The sequence below is a fragment of the Homarus americanus genome, unplaced genomic scaffold (genome assembly GCF_018991925.1).
Source record: "Homarus americanus isolate GMGI-L3 unplaced genomic scaffold, GMGI_Hamer_2.0 scaffold23939, whole genome shotgun sequence".
NCBI classification, from domain to species: Eukaryota; Metazoa; Arthropoda; class Malacostraca; order Decapoda; family Nephropidae; genus Homarus; species Homarus americanus.
Genome location: NW_024755797.1, coordinates 818968 through 835015, shown reverse-complemented (window position 1 = coordinate 835015; position 16048 = coordinate 818968). Strand labels below are relative to the sequence as shown.

At 42.7% G+C, this 16048-nt stretch overlaps 1 protein-coding gene across 1 annotated transcript; it reads right to left on the bottom strand.

Moving 5' to 3' along the window:
- Positions 1-8862: 8862 nt before the first annotated feature.
- Positions 8863-14268, bottom strand: LOC121856676 (keratin, type II cytoskeletal 1-like). Its single transcript, XM_042352364.1, has 4 exons — positions 14136-14268; positions 10227-10329; positions 9394-9713; positions 8863-9224 (listed from the first exon to the last, which is right to left on the bottom strand). Coding segments are annotated over exons 1-4 (588 nt in total). The 5' UTR covers positions 14137-14268; the 3' UTR covers positions 8863-9060.
- Between the last annotated feature and the right edge of the window lie 1780 nt (positions 14269-16048).

Genomic DNA, 16048 nt, shown 5'->3' with positions numbered 1-16048 from the left:
CCATGGTGGACTGTGTTGACAATGGGTGGGAGGAGAGGAAGGCCTTCATCTAGTAATGACCTGATGTTGACTGTTGATGACGATGATGACGGTGATGATGACGATGATGATGATCTAAATAATTATGACATATAATGATGATAATGTTAATGACAACAATAATTATAACGCCAATGACAAGGATTATGATAAAAACGATGACACTTGACTGTACGAAGGTTAAAAATGTCAAAACAAACAACAGATACTTTTTATTTATTTATTTATTTATTTATTATTATTATTATTTTTTTTTGGTTAGGGGAAACAATATATATTTTAGTCGCTCCTTGAAGCACATCACAACAAGCTCCCCAACTAACCACAAGCTCCGGCTAGATTGTACAAGCAGGGACTCTAACTATGGGGGAGAATGCACTTATAATCATCAAGGAAGGAGGAGAGAGAGAGAGAGAGAGAGAGAGAGAGAGAGAGAGAGAGAGGGGGGAGGGTGGAGGAGGATACGCGGATAATTCTGGGAAGAATAAGCGGAATCAGGATCTTGACAAGTGATCGACAGACGGGAATTTCTGCGTCGGAGTGAGGGAAGGGAGGGAGAGAGGGAGACTGAGGGGGGAGGGAGGGGTGAGGGAAGGGTGGGAGGGAGGGAGAAGGAAGGGTGGGATGGAGGGACAGTGAGAGAAGATGGGAAAGAGAATAAACGGGTAAGTGAGAGAAGGGTAATTGAGTCTGGGAGGAAGTGAAAGGAAGACTGAAAGGTTTGGGGGTGACTGCACAATTGAGAGAGAGAGAGAGAGAGAGAGAGAGATGAGGAACGATGTGGAATAAGAGAATGAGTGAAGAAGTAGTTGAATGAGGCAATGAGAGAGGGTGAATAAATGAGTAGACGCCGCGTGAAGGAGTAAATACGATTGATTAAGGGAGAGAAGGAATAACTGAGTGAGTGAACAAATGAGTTAAAGGGGGAATGTAAAAGGGGAGTGGGAAGGAGGGAGTTAGGGAGGGAGGGGTGGAAGGAGGCAGTCAGGGAAGGAGGGAGGGATGGAAGGAGGGAGTGGGAGGTCAAGGTCGAGGCTCATGATGCTGTTACCATGGTGTATATACCTCCCTCCCTCCCTCCCTCCCTCTCTCCCTCCCTCCTTCCTCTCTTCACTCCCTCCCTCGCTCCCTACCTGCCTACCTCCCTCCTCCCTAGTTGTACCGGCTCTTCACGAGGGTACACAGCACATAGCAGGTGGGAGAGGAAAAATGGCCAGGGAAGGGGTGAAAACATAATTTTTGGCTCTCCTGTAAAAACATTCCTTAAGAGAGAGAGAGAGAGAGAGAGAGAGAGAGTCATTGTTTCCGGGTTGTGTTGCTCCCTGCCACCCTCATCACCCTGGAGACGGTCGCTAGGCTGGTTCACGGTCAGTACAGTTTAACAAGTAACTCCTCCCACCGACGACCAGCGAGAAGGTCAAAGGTCGTTCAGCACCGGTCATGCCCGCAGTACCCTAACACCGCTCATGTATCCGGGTCATGATCTGGTGAAAAAGATATGCAACTCAGCTTATCAAAATAAATAATAAAAAACAGCTTAATAAAAAAAGGAAAGAATATCAGCTTTGTAAACGAATCATTACATATTAGTTTGATTAAAAATACCAATAAAATTTAACTTGATTAAGGAAAACAATTCAAGCTCATTAATACGTAATAAAATTCAGCGTACGATAATATGAATCCAAGAGGCAAGTACAGTGAACCTTGAGCAATGAACTGTTGGTGGTTAGCGACGACCAACCTGCCCCCTCCCTCCAAGAAATAATGTGTGTATACTCCCAGTACCTCACGACTAGATCACATCCTACTCACATAATATTTTTTTTTTGCTGTAGCACAGGTGATTTTTAATAGCAATAATATTAACATTAGTTTCAGCGTCTATGTAAAATTGATGGAAGATATTTTACATAGTATCGTCCCCCTGGCTCTCCTCTCTTGCTTCACAGCCAACTACTGCCTCCAATAATGCTACCACAGTGAGACAGACTTATCTGCAACCTACAAAATATCCTGTTTCATATACAAGTCTTACATGTTTCACCTCAGATAGGGTTAATACATCCTCCCCCAGGTAGCTACAGGTGTCTATAACTGCGTCTGGTGTGCTGCTGCTGCTGGTGGTCAAGGTCAATAGCCTCTTCTATAGACCTTGGTGGTGGTAACACGACTATAGGGAACTCAGCCCTGTACGTTCCGTGACAATGTCGACCTTTTACCTTGTGTGTTGTCACGAACTATAAGTTACTTTTACTAATTGCATACGTAAGGCGCTGTTACGTAGCTGATCAAATTGGGTTCCGTGATCATAAGTCAAGCTAAAGAAGATGATGGTGAAGAGTATGCTCATAGAGAGCTTCAAATGACTCCATTATGAGGGTTTTTTGTTTCATTTTAAATCCAATAAGAGTGTCTGTCTTTCGTGAAGGACAGATCAAAGTGGCGGTGAGGAAGAAGCGTTCTAACACCATGAAGTTGTTGTGTTAAGGGCGTAGATGACTGTGTTGCGGGTGAGTGCAATTATGCAGTTATTATAGTGATTTTTGCTGTGTTCCATCACCTGTGCGTATGGGAACGTTTTAATGTGACTGTGGGTGATTCAGGACACATCTACCACCACTAACTCTTTGTGCAAGAACAACATTTACAGAGAAGAAAATCCCAACAGATTATTTCCCATTGGGTAAAATTCCATCACCAGAATAATAGAGTTGACAAAATCCCCCCAGCTTAAGTTTTTAGGTCCTAATACCGTGTTAAGTTAGATAAGGTTAGATTGGCTGGGATATTGGTCGACAATCTTCCCTTTGTCGTCGTTATTATCAGTGTCCCCGTGTTGTTTCTTGTTTCTTTCTATTATATCTTACTGCAAATTTTATAAACACACACACACACACACACACACACACACACACACACACACACAAATTACTTACTGAACCGTAGGCGATAGGGCGGGACGGTCATAAGTGTACATTAGCGTGGGGAGGGAAGGTGTGCTCCTGAATATCCATGTACCCTGCGTGAGTGCTGGTGGTCCTGCGCACTGTAAAGGTCACAGTCAAGGACAACACCATAATGTAGGTCACCTCCAGAGCTCCCACTAGTATACAATCCTCAACTTCGAGCCCTCCCCCCTCCTAGCCCTCACCCCTCCGAGCCCTCACCCCTCCTCGTCCTCACGATGAAGACATAAAATCCCAGAACACTCTCAACCTATGCAATAAAATTCTGACTATATTAAACATAACTTAAAGAATCTGTCCCTCTGCGGCAGCATTAATTACGCAGCTGATAAAGACCATAACAGGTATTGTGTCCCGCTGTTGCTAAATAAGCAATAACCCTAGAATTACCTTACGACAAGGCTTATCTTAACATTTCCCTCATTGAGATAACATCTTCCCGCCAGCATCCTGAAGCAGCAGCCACGCAGCGTCTTCCTCTCTCACTATTTTTTTATCAGCATAAGAATATAATGCCTGGAGGAGGTGTATCCGTGGTCCTGACCTTGGCTGTAAGGCGTGATGGGCTGGACTCTGGCCCACCGCCCGTCTGCTTAGGTTTTATCCCCGTCTCACGCACCTCTCGCTTCTCCCGTGAGTGTAGGTGTGCTGTTTACTGAGGAAGTGTGAAAAACAAAGACGTATCATACTCCTCCACTCAGCAAGTATGAGGAGGACTTGGCGAGATATACGACTAAAGTGACCCTAAGTATATACTGTAGCCTGTGTCTGATCTTCGTAGACCGGCGTTGTTTAGATGCCAAACATCCACATCCTTTTCCGAAGTGCAGTCCTCGGGAGGTGGGGAGGAGGGGGAGGTGGGGAAGAGGGGAGGTGGGGGGGGGGGGGGGGGGCGGCGGTAGGAGGAGAGTGGGTGGGAACAGGGAGCGGCACGGAAATTCATGAAATCTTTGCATAATTTAGCACGACGCTTGTACAGTAGATTTTTTTTATATACCACAATTAACATGTTGAGTTTATAAGCATCAGCTCTCGATTACACCATTTCATCGCATAATTCAGAATAACATCTCACCTCTTATACTCCGATTTTCTTACACAAATTGTGAAATTACCGTGTACCACAAGAATATAGAATAGTTGTTTATAGATATTTAATCAAGGACACCTTGTCTTAGATTAATTACCTGTTAATGTCTATATTGATACAAAGGAGAATATTTATATCTAAACCTGCACCAAACATGATTCCCAACACAGCAGGATACATATCTAATATATCAAGGTTACGAGACTATCGTTTGATGCTGTCGCTGTATGGAACTTACTGTACCTGTGTGTTATACCTCAACCAGTATTTGCAGTTGGTGATTCTAAATACAGTTCTTGTTGCTGACCGACTGACTGACTGCTCGCTGGTAGCTTGTAAGAACAGGTGGTAATGAAGGATCTCCTTGGCCCAAAGATGCAGGTCTTCGAGTACGTGACACAGCATATATGTTTATGCGGCGAATTTTACACGTTTGCTTCCATGCAGATCCCGTCGTAAATACTAGGGTGATCAATGGCGTTTACTTCTTTGTGTGTGTGTGTGTATTGGGGTTGTCATGCACCAGGATGTGGGCTTCGTCACGCATTGTTGAGTGTCCTATCCGAGGTCATTTGAGCTCCTGACTGACTCACGACCCAAAGACGATCCTTCAGATAATATCCTTTAACACAAAGGACTTAAAAAATATTGTTCAGGACCTTCAGGGCTCCGTACACATGAAACTTATCATAAAGTATAAATTTATCAGCCATTAACAGTGTACTACTGGACGAAGCTATCCTTGGTGTTGGTGTGGGGTGATCTGTGTAACTCCTCCAGAAAGCAAACTGTTGGTGCAGAAAGCTACCGCCTGGTGGTTTACTAAGCCGGAGTTGCTTACTGATCACGGGACCATCACATATGTGTGTGTGTGTGTGTGTGTGTGTGTGTGTGTGTGTTAAGGAAGGTTGGAAGAGGAATCTACAAGGGGAGAGAGAGAGAGAGAGAGACAGACAGAATATTCAAAACACAAATGGTGGAAGACCTCGAGTTCATCTGCTTGATTGTAAAACAGCGCCACAGCAGGCACATGTGCTAATATGTATGTGGACGAAACGCAGGCGAACGTTCGTCCATTGCGAGTTAGAAAGGAACGCCGAGCGATAGTGATTGGTTGCACTGGCAATGTATTTTTTCCGACTCAGGTTGTTAGGGTGCAGCGCGGCCACCACACATAATTACACTCGTAATTTATCACATTCTCACAAACGTCTCTCGTAACCTTGACTGGTCGCAATATTTACAGCCTCCCTAAAATCACCTTAGCTCTCGCTGAATCTCTGTCTCTCTTATTTATTCGCGACGACAACATGTCTTTGAATTCTCCCTGTCTCATCTGTTGGGACATTAATGATCTCTCAGTGTCTCGTCACCACGATTACCTTCTTCCTACAGCCTCAAAAATCTCTCCTTCGCGGTCACTCTCCAGTTTGCGATAACTAAATTAAATTTTTCTGAAAACCGAAACTTAATGCCACATTTTTCTGAAGTCGTTCTTAAGTTAGATCAGCGTCACGGATGTTGTTAGTGTTATAATGTATTACTTCAAATTAGCAACTAAGATTATTTAGTGCGTGTTCTAGGTTAGTACATTCACTAATCATCAACAACAAAGAGAATAACAAGCACTGAGTGACACTCGTATAATCGATGATTCTGTGTCTATCAATATCCAAGAATGTTCTATCGACACATTTTATTTCATTCTCCATCAATAATGAATTAATTCCTAAAAATAATCAACAAAATGGGAAAGAATAAACACGTGTTCTTGAAGTAAACAACCAGTCACGCCAGGAAGAAGGGAAGGAGGAGCTTCAAGCGGCAATATTTATCATATCAAGAGTTTGAGGATCGTCCGGTCTTTCCCGCTGACCAATTATCTTTTATTTGTCCTGTAAGTCAGGGAATGTTGCCTAGTGTCAGTTCCTCTTAGTCAGACGGTCGTCACTGTACTCGCTTGAAGATGGGATGGAAGTCACACCAAAACAACAGTCTATAGGGGAGATATTAAGCTCGAGGGCAAGACCAGTTGTCTAGTAGTACAGTATTACCAAGCGTACTGTACCTTTTAGTTTATTGTATCCAATATTACAGCGCCAAAAACTGTCTCTTTCGCTAAACTGCCTTCGCTCTCTCCTCACTAAAAATGCCTTTAGTGACAATACCACTCTATTAGTTAAAATGTAGTCTTCGCAATAGTGCCTCACTCCCCAACATAATTACTTCACCAATAAACATTACCCCCCCCCCCCTTAAAATGTACACGAATAATGATTTGGGGATAGTCTTTGGGTTTTCCACATAACAGGTGCGTGCTGGTAGTGGTTTACCTGAGATAGCGAGGGAGAGATGTTTGGCAGCTTCCTCACGCCAACCACCACAATTGTACCTCACATAAGTTTTTTTTTTTTTGCAGTGCGAGTTATAGTGTTTAGTATCTTAGATATGTGCGTGACTGTCATTGTTTTGTTTTTTTTCGGCGTTACGATTGTTTGGTCAGAAGTGTTTTGATGTCGTAGCTTGTTTTGTTATTGATGGGTTGGTTTCCTTTGTTTTTTTTAATTCTCTTGATTTACTTGTAGTGTCTTGTGATGTTATTGCAGGGTCAGTTGATTCGCAGCTTCCTGTTACGCTGTCCTTGAACATAGTAACATTAGCGCACATATGAATGCAGGGACTTACACACACACACACACACAGATAGATACACACAGTCACTACATAGTCACTGATACATAAAGCATACACATGCAGGTATTCGTACATATGTGTATACATAAAATACTAAACTCATATTTTCACATACACACTCGCAATCATACAGACATAAAAACCACAAATATACGTATACAAAACACAATTCGTCACGTGCACACAGATGGGCACATTAGGACACATACGCACATAAACACACACCGTACAGTATCATGACAGCGACTTCCGACCACCAGAAGGTAGATCAGAAATTGATGTGGATCTTCGACACATCCATCAATACAAGCGTCAGAACTTACCAGTGTAATTCAGATTCATCCGATTCTTATTTAAGTTTTACAAGGATCAATAGACATTACCTTGACCTCACTAACTCTCGTCTATTCCCTAAAACATCAATAACCACAATTCTGATGCCTTAACTCTTCGCTCTCTCCTGTGCCAACACTAAGCATAACTTCACCCCGAAAACACTTTCTTATATCACGAAAGCAACAATAAACAAAAGCTTTAGCCTCTTTCACAAGGATCATTAAGCACAAAGCTTCATAATCTGTCCTTGACAAAGTTTCAATACACACAAGGTTCAACCCTCAGACACCATCCTGTGTTCTACAAGCATCAATACGCACAAGCTTCAACACCTATACCTCTTACCTGTTTCTTACAACAACAAATAAACAGAAGCTCAATTCAAATAGATCTAATAAAAATTATACCTTAAGAAGTTATGAATAATGATAAGGATGAAGGTCAAAAAGACACTTTGGAAACATCTCTACCGTTTCCACAACACATATATTTCCCAGTTAATGAAAAGTGATTCCTGCGGTTCTCTTGCGCTGTTGAGTAAATGTGTTCAATTTATTCACACGTCACAGTACCACTTTCCACCTGATGAACCTGGCCGTATTTATCGGTCTTTTTCTTTTGTTTATTAAGTGGTTAATGGAGGACTTTACTGGGGACGACTGTTCAGTGAAAAAGTTTATTCTACCTGAGATTTTGGATGACTGTCTAGCAATATATTCAGGGTTTGTTCTTTTTTATTTATTAAGTGCTGAGGATAACTACTTCTGTGAGTTATTTTTAAGTTGTTATTTTCTATGAAGCGATGAAACAGTAATAATTATTTGATGTTTTGTTAATTGTAACACTCTTATGTAAGGAACCGGAATATACTTCTGGCTTTTACGTGATCTATAAACTGGTTGAGGAAGCCACTAGTAGGTGACGGTCTTAAGGAATCTCTCTCACCATGACTGGATTTATTAACATATTATATATCTACTTGTAAGGAAATGGAACATACCTCTGTGCCTGCTGTGTTCTTACTACTGAGTTGTGACATGTACAGTTTATGAACATGCTCATCTGTCTATCTATCTATCTATCTATCTATGGTCATTAAGAGCAAATTCAAGGTTAATAAATATTCCAGTCATGAAGAAGTAAACATTAAGTCATATTTTCTTGTATTATGTTTATTGACCTCTCTCTCTCTCTCTCTCTCTCTCTCTCTCTCTCTCTCTCTCTCTCTTTCTCTCTCTCTCTCTCTCTCTCTCTCTCTCTCATACGCCATGAAACAAAATATAAGTAAAAAAATGACTTAATTTTTAGTTATTCATGACTGGTATATTTATTAACCTTGAATATGCTCCTAAAAGCCTGAGTACTTGGAGCCAGGTAATGCAGCCCAGTGATGCAACTATTGTAATTTTTTAATCTTTAAAGTCCCTACTTTGTGTATCTACCTGGTGAAGGGTGTTTCAAGATCACCAGCGTCTTGTCTTGACTTACAGGTGTTTTTTGAAAGAAGCTGGAGAAAAAAAATCAACCAATCGCTTGTGGGTAATAAAATATTGTGACCAACTATTTTTCCCTTCTTTCGTGGGCACTCTCAGAGCCCTGGGAGGTATTAAAGGAAGAAATTGTCTTGTTTTATTCCTCAAGAGATAAAATTTTGGAGATAAGAGAAAATTTAGTTTCACCATCGAGGTCTGAGGGGATATCAGCGTCAGGTAACTGGTAGATGATTAGAAATACTTTCTGGATAACAGCTTTATTCATCATTAATTCGAGAACAAATATTCAGGGTAAGTTATCAGGATCCATTAATAGGTATACGGCAGCAGATGCACCTGTAATACAGAACGGTTCGGCCGACTTGCCGTAGTGTGGTTGCGGGCAGACGTCGACACAGTTGTTGCTGTAGGCACATATAACGGGTAACAGAAGTAGCCTTTAATAACGTTCGGCAGTTTTACAGATGTGCTGTTGCAGGCAGGTGTCGAAGCAGCACTTGTCCTGATATGCACAGGTACCGTCGTTGCTGCAAGGTTGAGGGCCACCGAAGGTACGGGTCGGTGGACACGAGGGCCGGACCGGTGGACACCTTCCTGGGTGGGCTGGGCGAGAAAAAGAAACGTGAATCTAATATCCTATGTGTATGTTTTATTGGATCTTCTCTCTTTGGGCTGGAATATAAACATTAACGACGACATCTCACACCTGACTGGAAATTGCATCAATTTCACAAATTAACTCGAGAGAACAACTGTGTATTAAGGTACTTACTTCCAACCCCACCGCCGCCACCTTGGCCGGGTCTCTCACAGCAGTAGAACTGGTTACTTGGCGTCCTACACCAGTATTTGCAATTGCTTCCACCACTATTTCCGCCGTAGCCTCCTCCACCACTGCCAAAGCCTCCTCCACCACTCCCAAAGCCTCCTCCACCACTCCCAAAGCCTCCTCCACCACTGCCGAAGCCTCCACTGCCATGGCCTCCACCGCCGAAGCCTCCACTGCCATGGCTTCCACTGCCGAAGCCTCCACTGCCAGGTCTTCTACCGCCGACTCCAGAGGCACCGGCGGTAACGAAGGCCGACACCAATCTGAAAGAATGAATCACCAGTCAATATTGACAGAGATGAGGAGGAGACCTTCCGCTTCTGTGTAAGCTGAGGGAGGTGTAGTGTGCCCATGTTTAGCGTGCGTCTCATCTGGGCGTTGGCTGCTTCGTGTGTCTGTTTCAGAGTGTACTGTAGATGAAGGTTAAGAGGTCACGCGCCTTCCTATCTACATACAACTTGCGGTTCATTGAATCTAGGTCATACAGGTACCTCGTAACCTCCTAAGATCAACCTTCCTCTCTAGTGGTGTTTAGTGAAGAGTACCAATAAGAAATAAAGCGAAGTCGTAGTAACCTAAGCGTGTGTGTGTATTTGTTGTGAAGTGGACCTCTGAATATCTCATTTTCTCTCCTTTTCTTATCATCCTCCCCCTCTCTCTCCTTTGTCTTCTTCCTTTCCTCTCTGTATATTATCATTTCCCTATATATCTCTCTTACTACCTCACCTCACTTTCTTCCTTTATCTCTCTCTCTCTCTACTACGACAGTAACTCACCCTCCTAGTCCTCCACGAGTGTTACTCTTTCTGGTTGCCCTGTCACTGACCACCACGCCCGCCACCATCAGGAGGCCGAGCGCCAAGCCCACACCAGCGCGCACTGTAAGGGAAAAACATACAGGGATTAAGTTGTGACCTCAGCAAGATGGGTTAAGTTGGGTAAGGGTGTGTGGATGTAGAGAAAGGGGGAGTTGGTTAAGGGTGTGTGGATGTAGAGAAAGGGGGAGTTGGTTAAGGGTGTGTGGATGTAGAGAAAGGGGGAGTTGGTTAAGGCTGTGTGGATGTAGAGAAAGGGGGAGTTGGTTAAGGGTGTGTGGATGTAGAGAAAGGGGGAGTTGGTTAAGTGGATGTATTAGGGATGTAGAAAGGGGAGTTGGTTAGGGTGTGTGGATGTAGAGAAAGGGGGAGTTGGTTAGGGTGTGTGGATGTAGAGAGTTGGTTAAGGGGTGTGTGGATGTAGAGGGGTTGGTTAAGGCTGTGTGGATGTAGAAGGGGAGTTGGTTAGGGTGTGTGGATGTAGAGAAGGGGTTGGTTAGGGTGTGTGGATGTAGGGGAAGGGGGAGTTGGTTAAGGGTGTGTGGATGTAGAAGAGTTGGTTAGGGTGTGTGGATGTAGAGAGGGGAGTTGGTTGGGGTGTGTGGATGTAGAGGGGGGAGTTGGTTGGGGGGTGTGTGGATGTAGAGAAGGGGGAGTTGGTTAAGGGTGTGTGGATGTAGAGAAGGGGGTTTGGTTAAGGGTGTGTGGATGTAGAGAAGGGGGAGTTGGTTAAGGGTGTGTGGATGTAGAGAAGGGGGGAGTTGGTTAAGGGTGTGTGGATGTAGGGAACAGAGGGGGATGATGAGTAAGGATGTGTGGATGTAGAGAAGGGGGGTGAGGGGTAAGGATGGATGGGGGATGTTAAGGAAAGGGGGTGAGGATGGGAGGCAAATAGGGGTGAATTTATAAGTAAAATAGGCAAGAAAGAGAAAAGGATGGAATAGAAGAAACGGGAATATGGGTAATTGGATAACGTGAAAGAGAATTCGAGAGAGAGAAAGTAAGAGAAAGTACTCAAGCAAAAACAAAAAAAATATGCTGTAAAGGGAAGACAAAACAACTCTGAAACAGGGAGACAAGCATTATCAAACAGGAAGAACAAGTACAGTAATAGTCACAAGCAGACATCTGGACTTCGGCGTCGTCTCCCACCAGCCCCACACCTCTCATTAACAGTGGTGACGCAGGTGAATGCTCAAGCCATCGGCCCTGTCTTGTTTGTTGTTTGTACTGTATACATGAGTGCATTTTTATGTATGTACGTATGTATGTATGTATGTATGTATGTGTGTATGTATGTATGTATGTATGTACTGTATGTATGTATGTATGTATGTACTGTATGTATGTATGTATGTATGTATGTATGTACTGTATGTATGTATGTATGTATGTATGTATGTATGTATGTACTGTATGTATGTATGTATGTATGTATGTATGTACTGTATGTATGTATGTATGTATGTATGTATGTATGTACTGTATGTATGTATGTATGTATGTATGTATGTACTGTATGTATGTATGTATGTATGTATGTATGTATGTGTATGTATGTATGTATGTATGTACTTTCAGCTAATGTATGTATGTATGTATGTATGTATGTATGTATGTACATGTACTGTATGTATATGTATGTATGTATGTATGTACTGTATGTATGTATGTATGTATGTATGTACTGTATGTATGTACTGTATGTATGTATATGTGTATGTATGTATGTATGTATATATATGTATGTATACTGTATGTTATGTATATACTGTATACTTATGTATGTATGTATGTATGTACTGTATGTATGTATGTATGTATACTGTATGTATATATATGTGTATGTATGTATGTATGTACTGTTGTATGTATGTACTGTATGTGCACAGCAATGTATGTATGTGTGTGTGTATGTATGTATGTATGTACTGTATGTATGTATGTATGTATGTATGTATGTACTGTATGTATGCTATAATATGTATGTATGCCCATGTACTGTATGTATGTATGTATGTACTGTATGTATGTATGTATGTATGTATGTATGTATGTATATATGTACAGTATGTATGTATGTATGTATGTATGTATGTATGTACTGTATGTATGTATGTATGTATGTATGTATGTATGTATGTACTGTATGTATGTATGTATGTATGTATGTATGTATGTATGTATGTATATATGTACTGTATGTATGTATGTATGTACCTGTATGTATGTATGTATGTATGTATGTATGTGTATGTACTGTATGTATGTATGTATGTATGTATGTATGTACTGTATGTATGTATGTATGTATGTATGTATGTATGTATGTATGTACTGTATGTATGTATGTATGTATGTATGTACTGTATGTATGTATGTATGTATGTATGTACTGTATGTATGTATGTATGTATGTACTGTATGTATGTATGTATGTATGTATGTATGTGTGTATATACATGTCGTGTATATACTGTACAGAACATCTCCCACACTTGAAGGTCACCTCAGACTGTCTGGCAGCGTTGAGGTGCTCTCATGGCCACCCATCGCTACCACTCTCTAGCTCTTACATATGTGGATGTAACTGTAGTAGTGTCGGTACCTGTGCATTTATACCTGTGGCTATACTTCCACTTGTATCTTTGCTCATACATATAATTGTACCTGTAATTGCATCTGTATTTGTACCCGAATCAGTTTGTATGCTATTTCTTGAACCAATAATTATATCTGTAACTATTTATGTGTCAAATATCTACCTTAAGTTGTGCCGGCTCTTGTACTTGCACCTCTACCTACACTTGTCCCTATATCTGGTCACATGTGCACCAGTACTTGTACCTATACCCGTTCCTTGTACCTGTATCTCTGCCAGTACCTGCACCACTAACTCTTCTTGTATCTGTATTTGTATGTTTACCTCTGTTTGCACCTATCCAATACCTGTACCACTACCTACGCGTGCACTTGGGCTTTACCCTGTGTTTGAGCCTTTATTTGTAACTCTACCTGTACCTGTTGGTTTACCATTACCTTTGTTTACACCTGTGCCCGTACCTTTACCAGTACCTGTATCACTACCTGTGTTTACACCTGTGCCCGTACCTTTACCAGTACCTGTATCACTACCTGTGTTTACACCTGTGCCCGTACCTTTACCAGTACCTGTATCACTACCTTTGTTTACACCTGTGCCCGTACCTTTACCAGTACCTGTATCACTACCTGTGTTTACACCTGTGCCCGTACCTTTACCAGTACCTGTATCACTACCTGTGTTTACGCCTGTGCCCGTACACTATCAGTACCTTCACCCGCTTACTGCTGATGTTTACTGATGAGTCTTATGATAGCTGTTGACTCCAATCCTTGACGCACACTGCTTATTACTAACAGCGCGTGTATAGTCTGGGTTGGGGGCGGAGGCACAGCCACACACGCTTTCTCCTTTGACGTTGTTCACACAGTAGACACAAAGGTTTACCAAGTTAGATGGAGTCATGTTGCATTTCTTCAAGGCTTTCTTCATCTGGTCCTTGTAGCGTTTCTTTGGGCCACCAGCAAAACGTTGACTTTCATGCAATTGGCTGTAGAGGAACTTTCGTAGCAACCGCTCTTCAGGAATTTGTATGACGTGTTCGAACCAACGAAATTGGTGTTGGATAACAGTTGCTTCTATGCTGTTACATCCTGTTCTCCTAAGAATCTCTATGTGTGGCACACGGTCACACCAGGTCCACTACCTGTGTTTACCCCTGTTAATGTATCTCTACCAGTACCACTACCTGTGTTTACGCCTCTACATGTTGTATATCTTCTAAGCAAAGAATCTAACACTGATTTTGAACTTGAAAAATCACTTACTTTTCCCAGTAGGTGTTGTGTGTGTTGTGGGAGTGTATACGAGGTCCTCCTTCTGCAGGTGACTACCCTACACTATGTAACATCCCGCCGACCTGCCTGTTATATATACTCACCTCCTCACTTCCCTCTCATTACACCCCCCACCTCCCACCGTGGTTTCCCAGTACGTGAGCTGCAGATGACTACAGGCACATCCTCCGTCTCCCAACTGACCGCAAAACCCCCACCCCCCCTCTCACAACTCCTCCTCCAGAGTCCCTCCCGCCCTATTTTCTTAGCATTGCAGTCACAACCACCTCCCGCTCCCCCTTACCCACGTGACCTTAAACTACTCCTTCACTTCATTTGCCTTTGCTTCTTACCATCCAAGTTCCCTGAAAATCCTCCCTTTGATTTAGTTTCCTCGTCACTTCAACACCCTTCTTTCACCCCCTCCCCTTCATCCTCCCCGCCATCTGCTAGAAACTAACCCAGGAATATTTCGGGGATTCCCTGAGAGACTGAGTCGCATTCATAGTTGCAGCATAGTTCATAGTTGCACCTCTGTCAGAACGTCATAGGAACGCCGACGGTGACGGGAGTCCAGCAACCTGTGCAATGGGGAGTCTTTTGTCTATGTGGATCTTTACAATAAACCTTACGAAAACCCTCTTCTCAACTAGTGTACAAGATATGGCGTGGTTATGTATATAATCAATGTATCCCAAAAGCTAATGAACCAACTACAACGAAACAATATGAAAACCCTTAGTAACTATTGGAACAATTTCACGAAACTTTTCGCAGACTCACACTCCAATGCTCATTACATTGCTTGAGGCTCGACCACGATATAAACTGTGGTGTATGTATGTACAGTACGTATGTAGGTGATTAAAACAGTTTTAAACGAATTTATTAAATAGCTTTACAAAATACATTCAATACAAAAGGTCATCACATCACACCTGTAACTCGACTGGCCTACTGGCAGGGTCAACAACGTATTATTACTAGGCTACAGGGCAGCGTCGGGGGAGGAGGAGGAGGAGGAGGAAGATGCCTCAGCAGTTTCTGGGAGGTATTAGGTGGTAGCTGTGGCTGTGGCGACCATCACACCCACCTTCCTCTAAGAGTTTTTTTTTTTTTTAGGTTAAGGTGGGGAAAGGATGGAAGGCATGCTGGGGCTCAAGGCACAGCCAGACATGAGGGATGGAGAAGTCACAACATATAGTCGTGGGGGGAAAGGTTGGAAAAGAAGTTTAATGAGTTAAACAGAGGGGGACGACACCCCTTGTTTTACATATTACAGAGTTTGTTGGCTAACTAAGCTAACCTAGGATTTAGAATGAGGTTGCACAATGGTTATTTTAGTAGACAATGACTAGATTGATTTTACAATTACAAGTTTATTAACATCTTATACTGTATTACGTTATGGACTCACTCGATTTTGACTTGTTAAATGTGAATTTATATCATCTAAGTTTTAATCTAAGGTGGATCACTGTGGCGGACATAGATGGATCGCGGGTTGGGTTGTTGTAGTGTGGGCAGACTCCGGGGCCACCAGGCGTGGGGTCTCCCTCCGTTGATGTCTTCCCCGCGTAGGTGGTCTGGGCTGTGAGGGTCGTCCAGGAGCTTGTCCCAAACCTTCTTCCCTAGGCGATGGAACCTGAAGTTGAGGGCCTCTGTTTTATTTCTTAGGTGGATGGTTTCCACTGTCTCCTGGTAGGGTGGCGCTTGGCCACTGGCTGACCTCAAACATTTGTTTTGGAAGCTCTGTAGTTGTTGTAGTCTAGTCTTCCCGAGTGTGACGAGTGGTATAGATGGGTACTCCAACACAGGCCTCACCAGCGCCTTGTACAGGTGAACTTGTATCTTCTCAGGCATCAATTTAAAACGTTTTAATTTGGCTGCGGCGACTTTGGCTT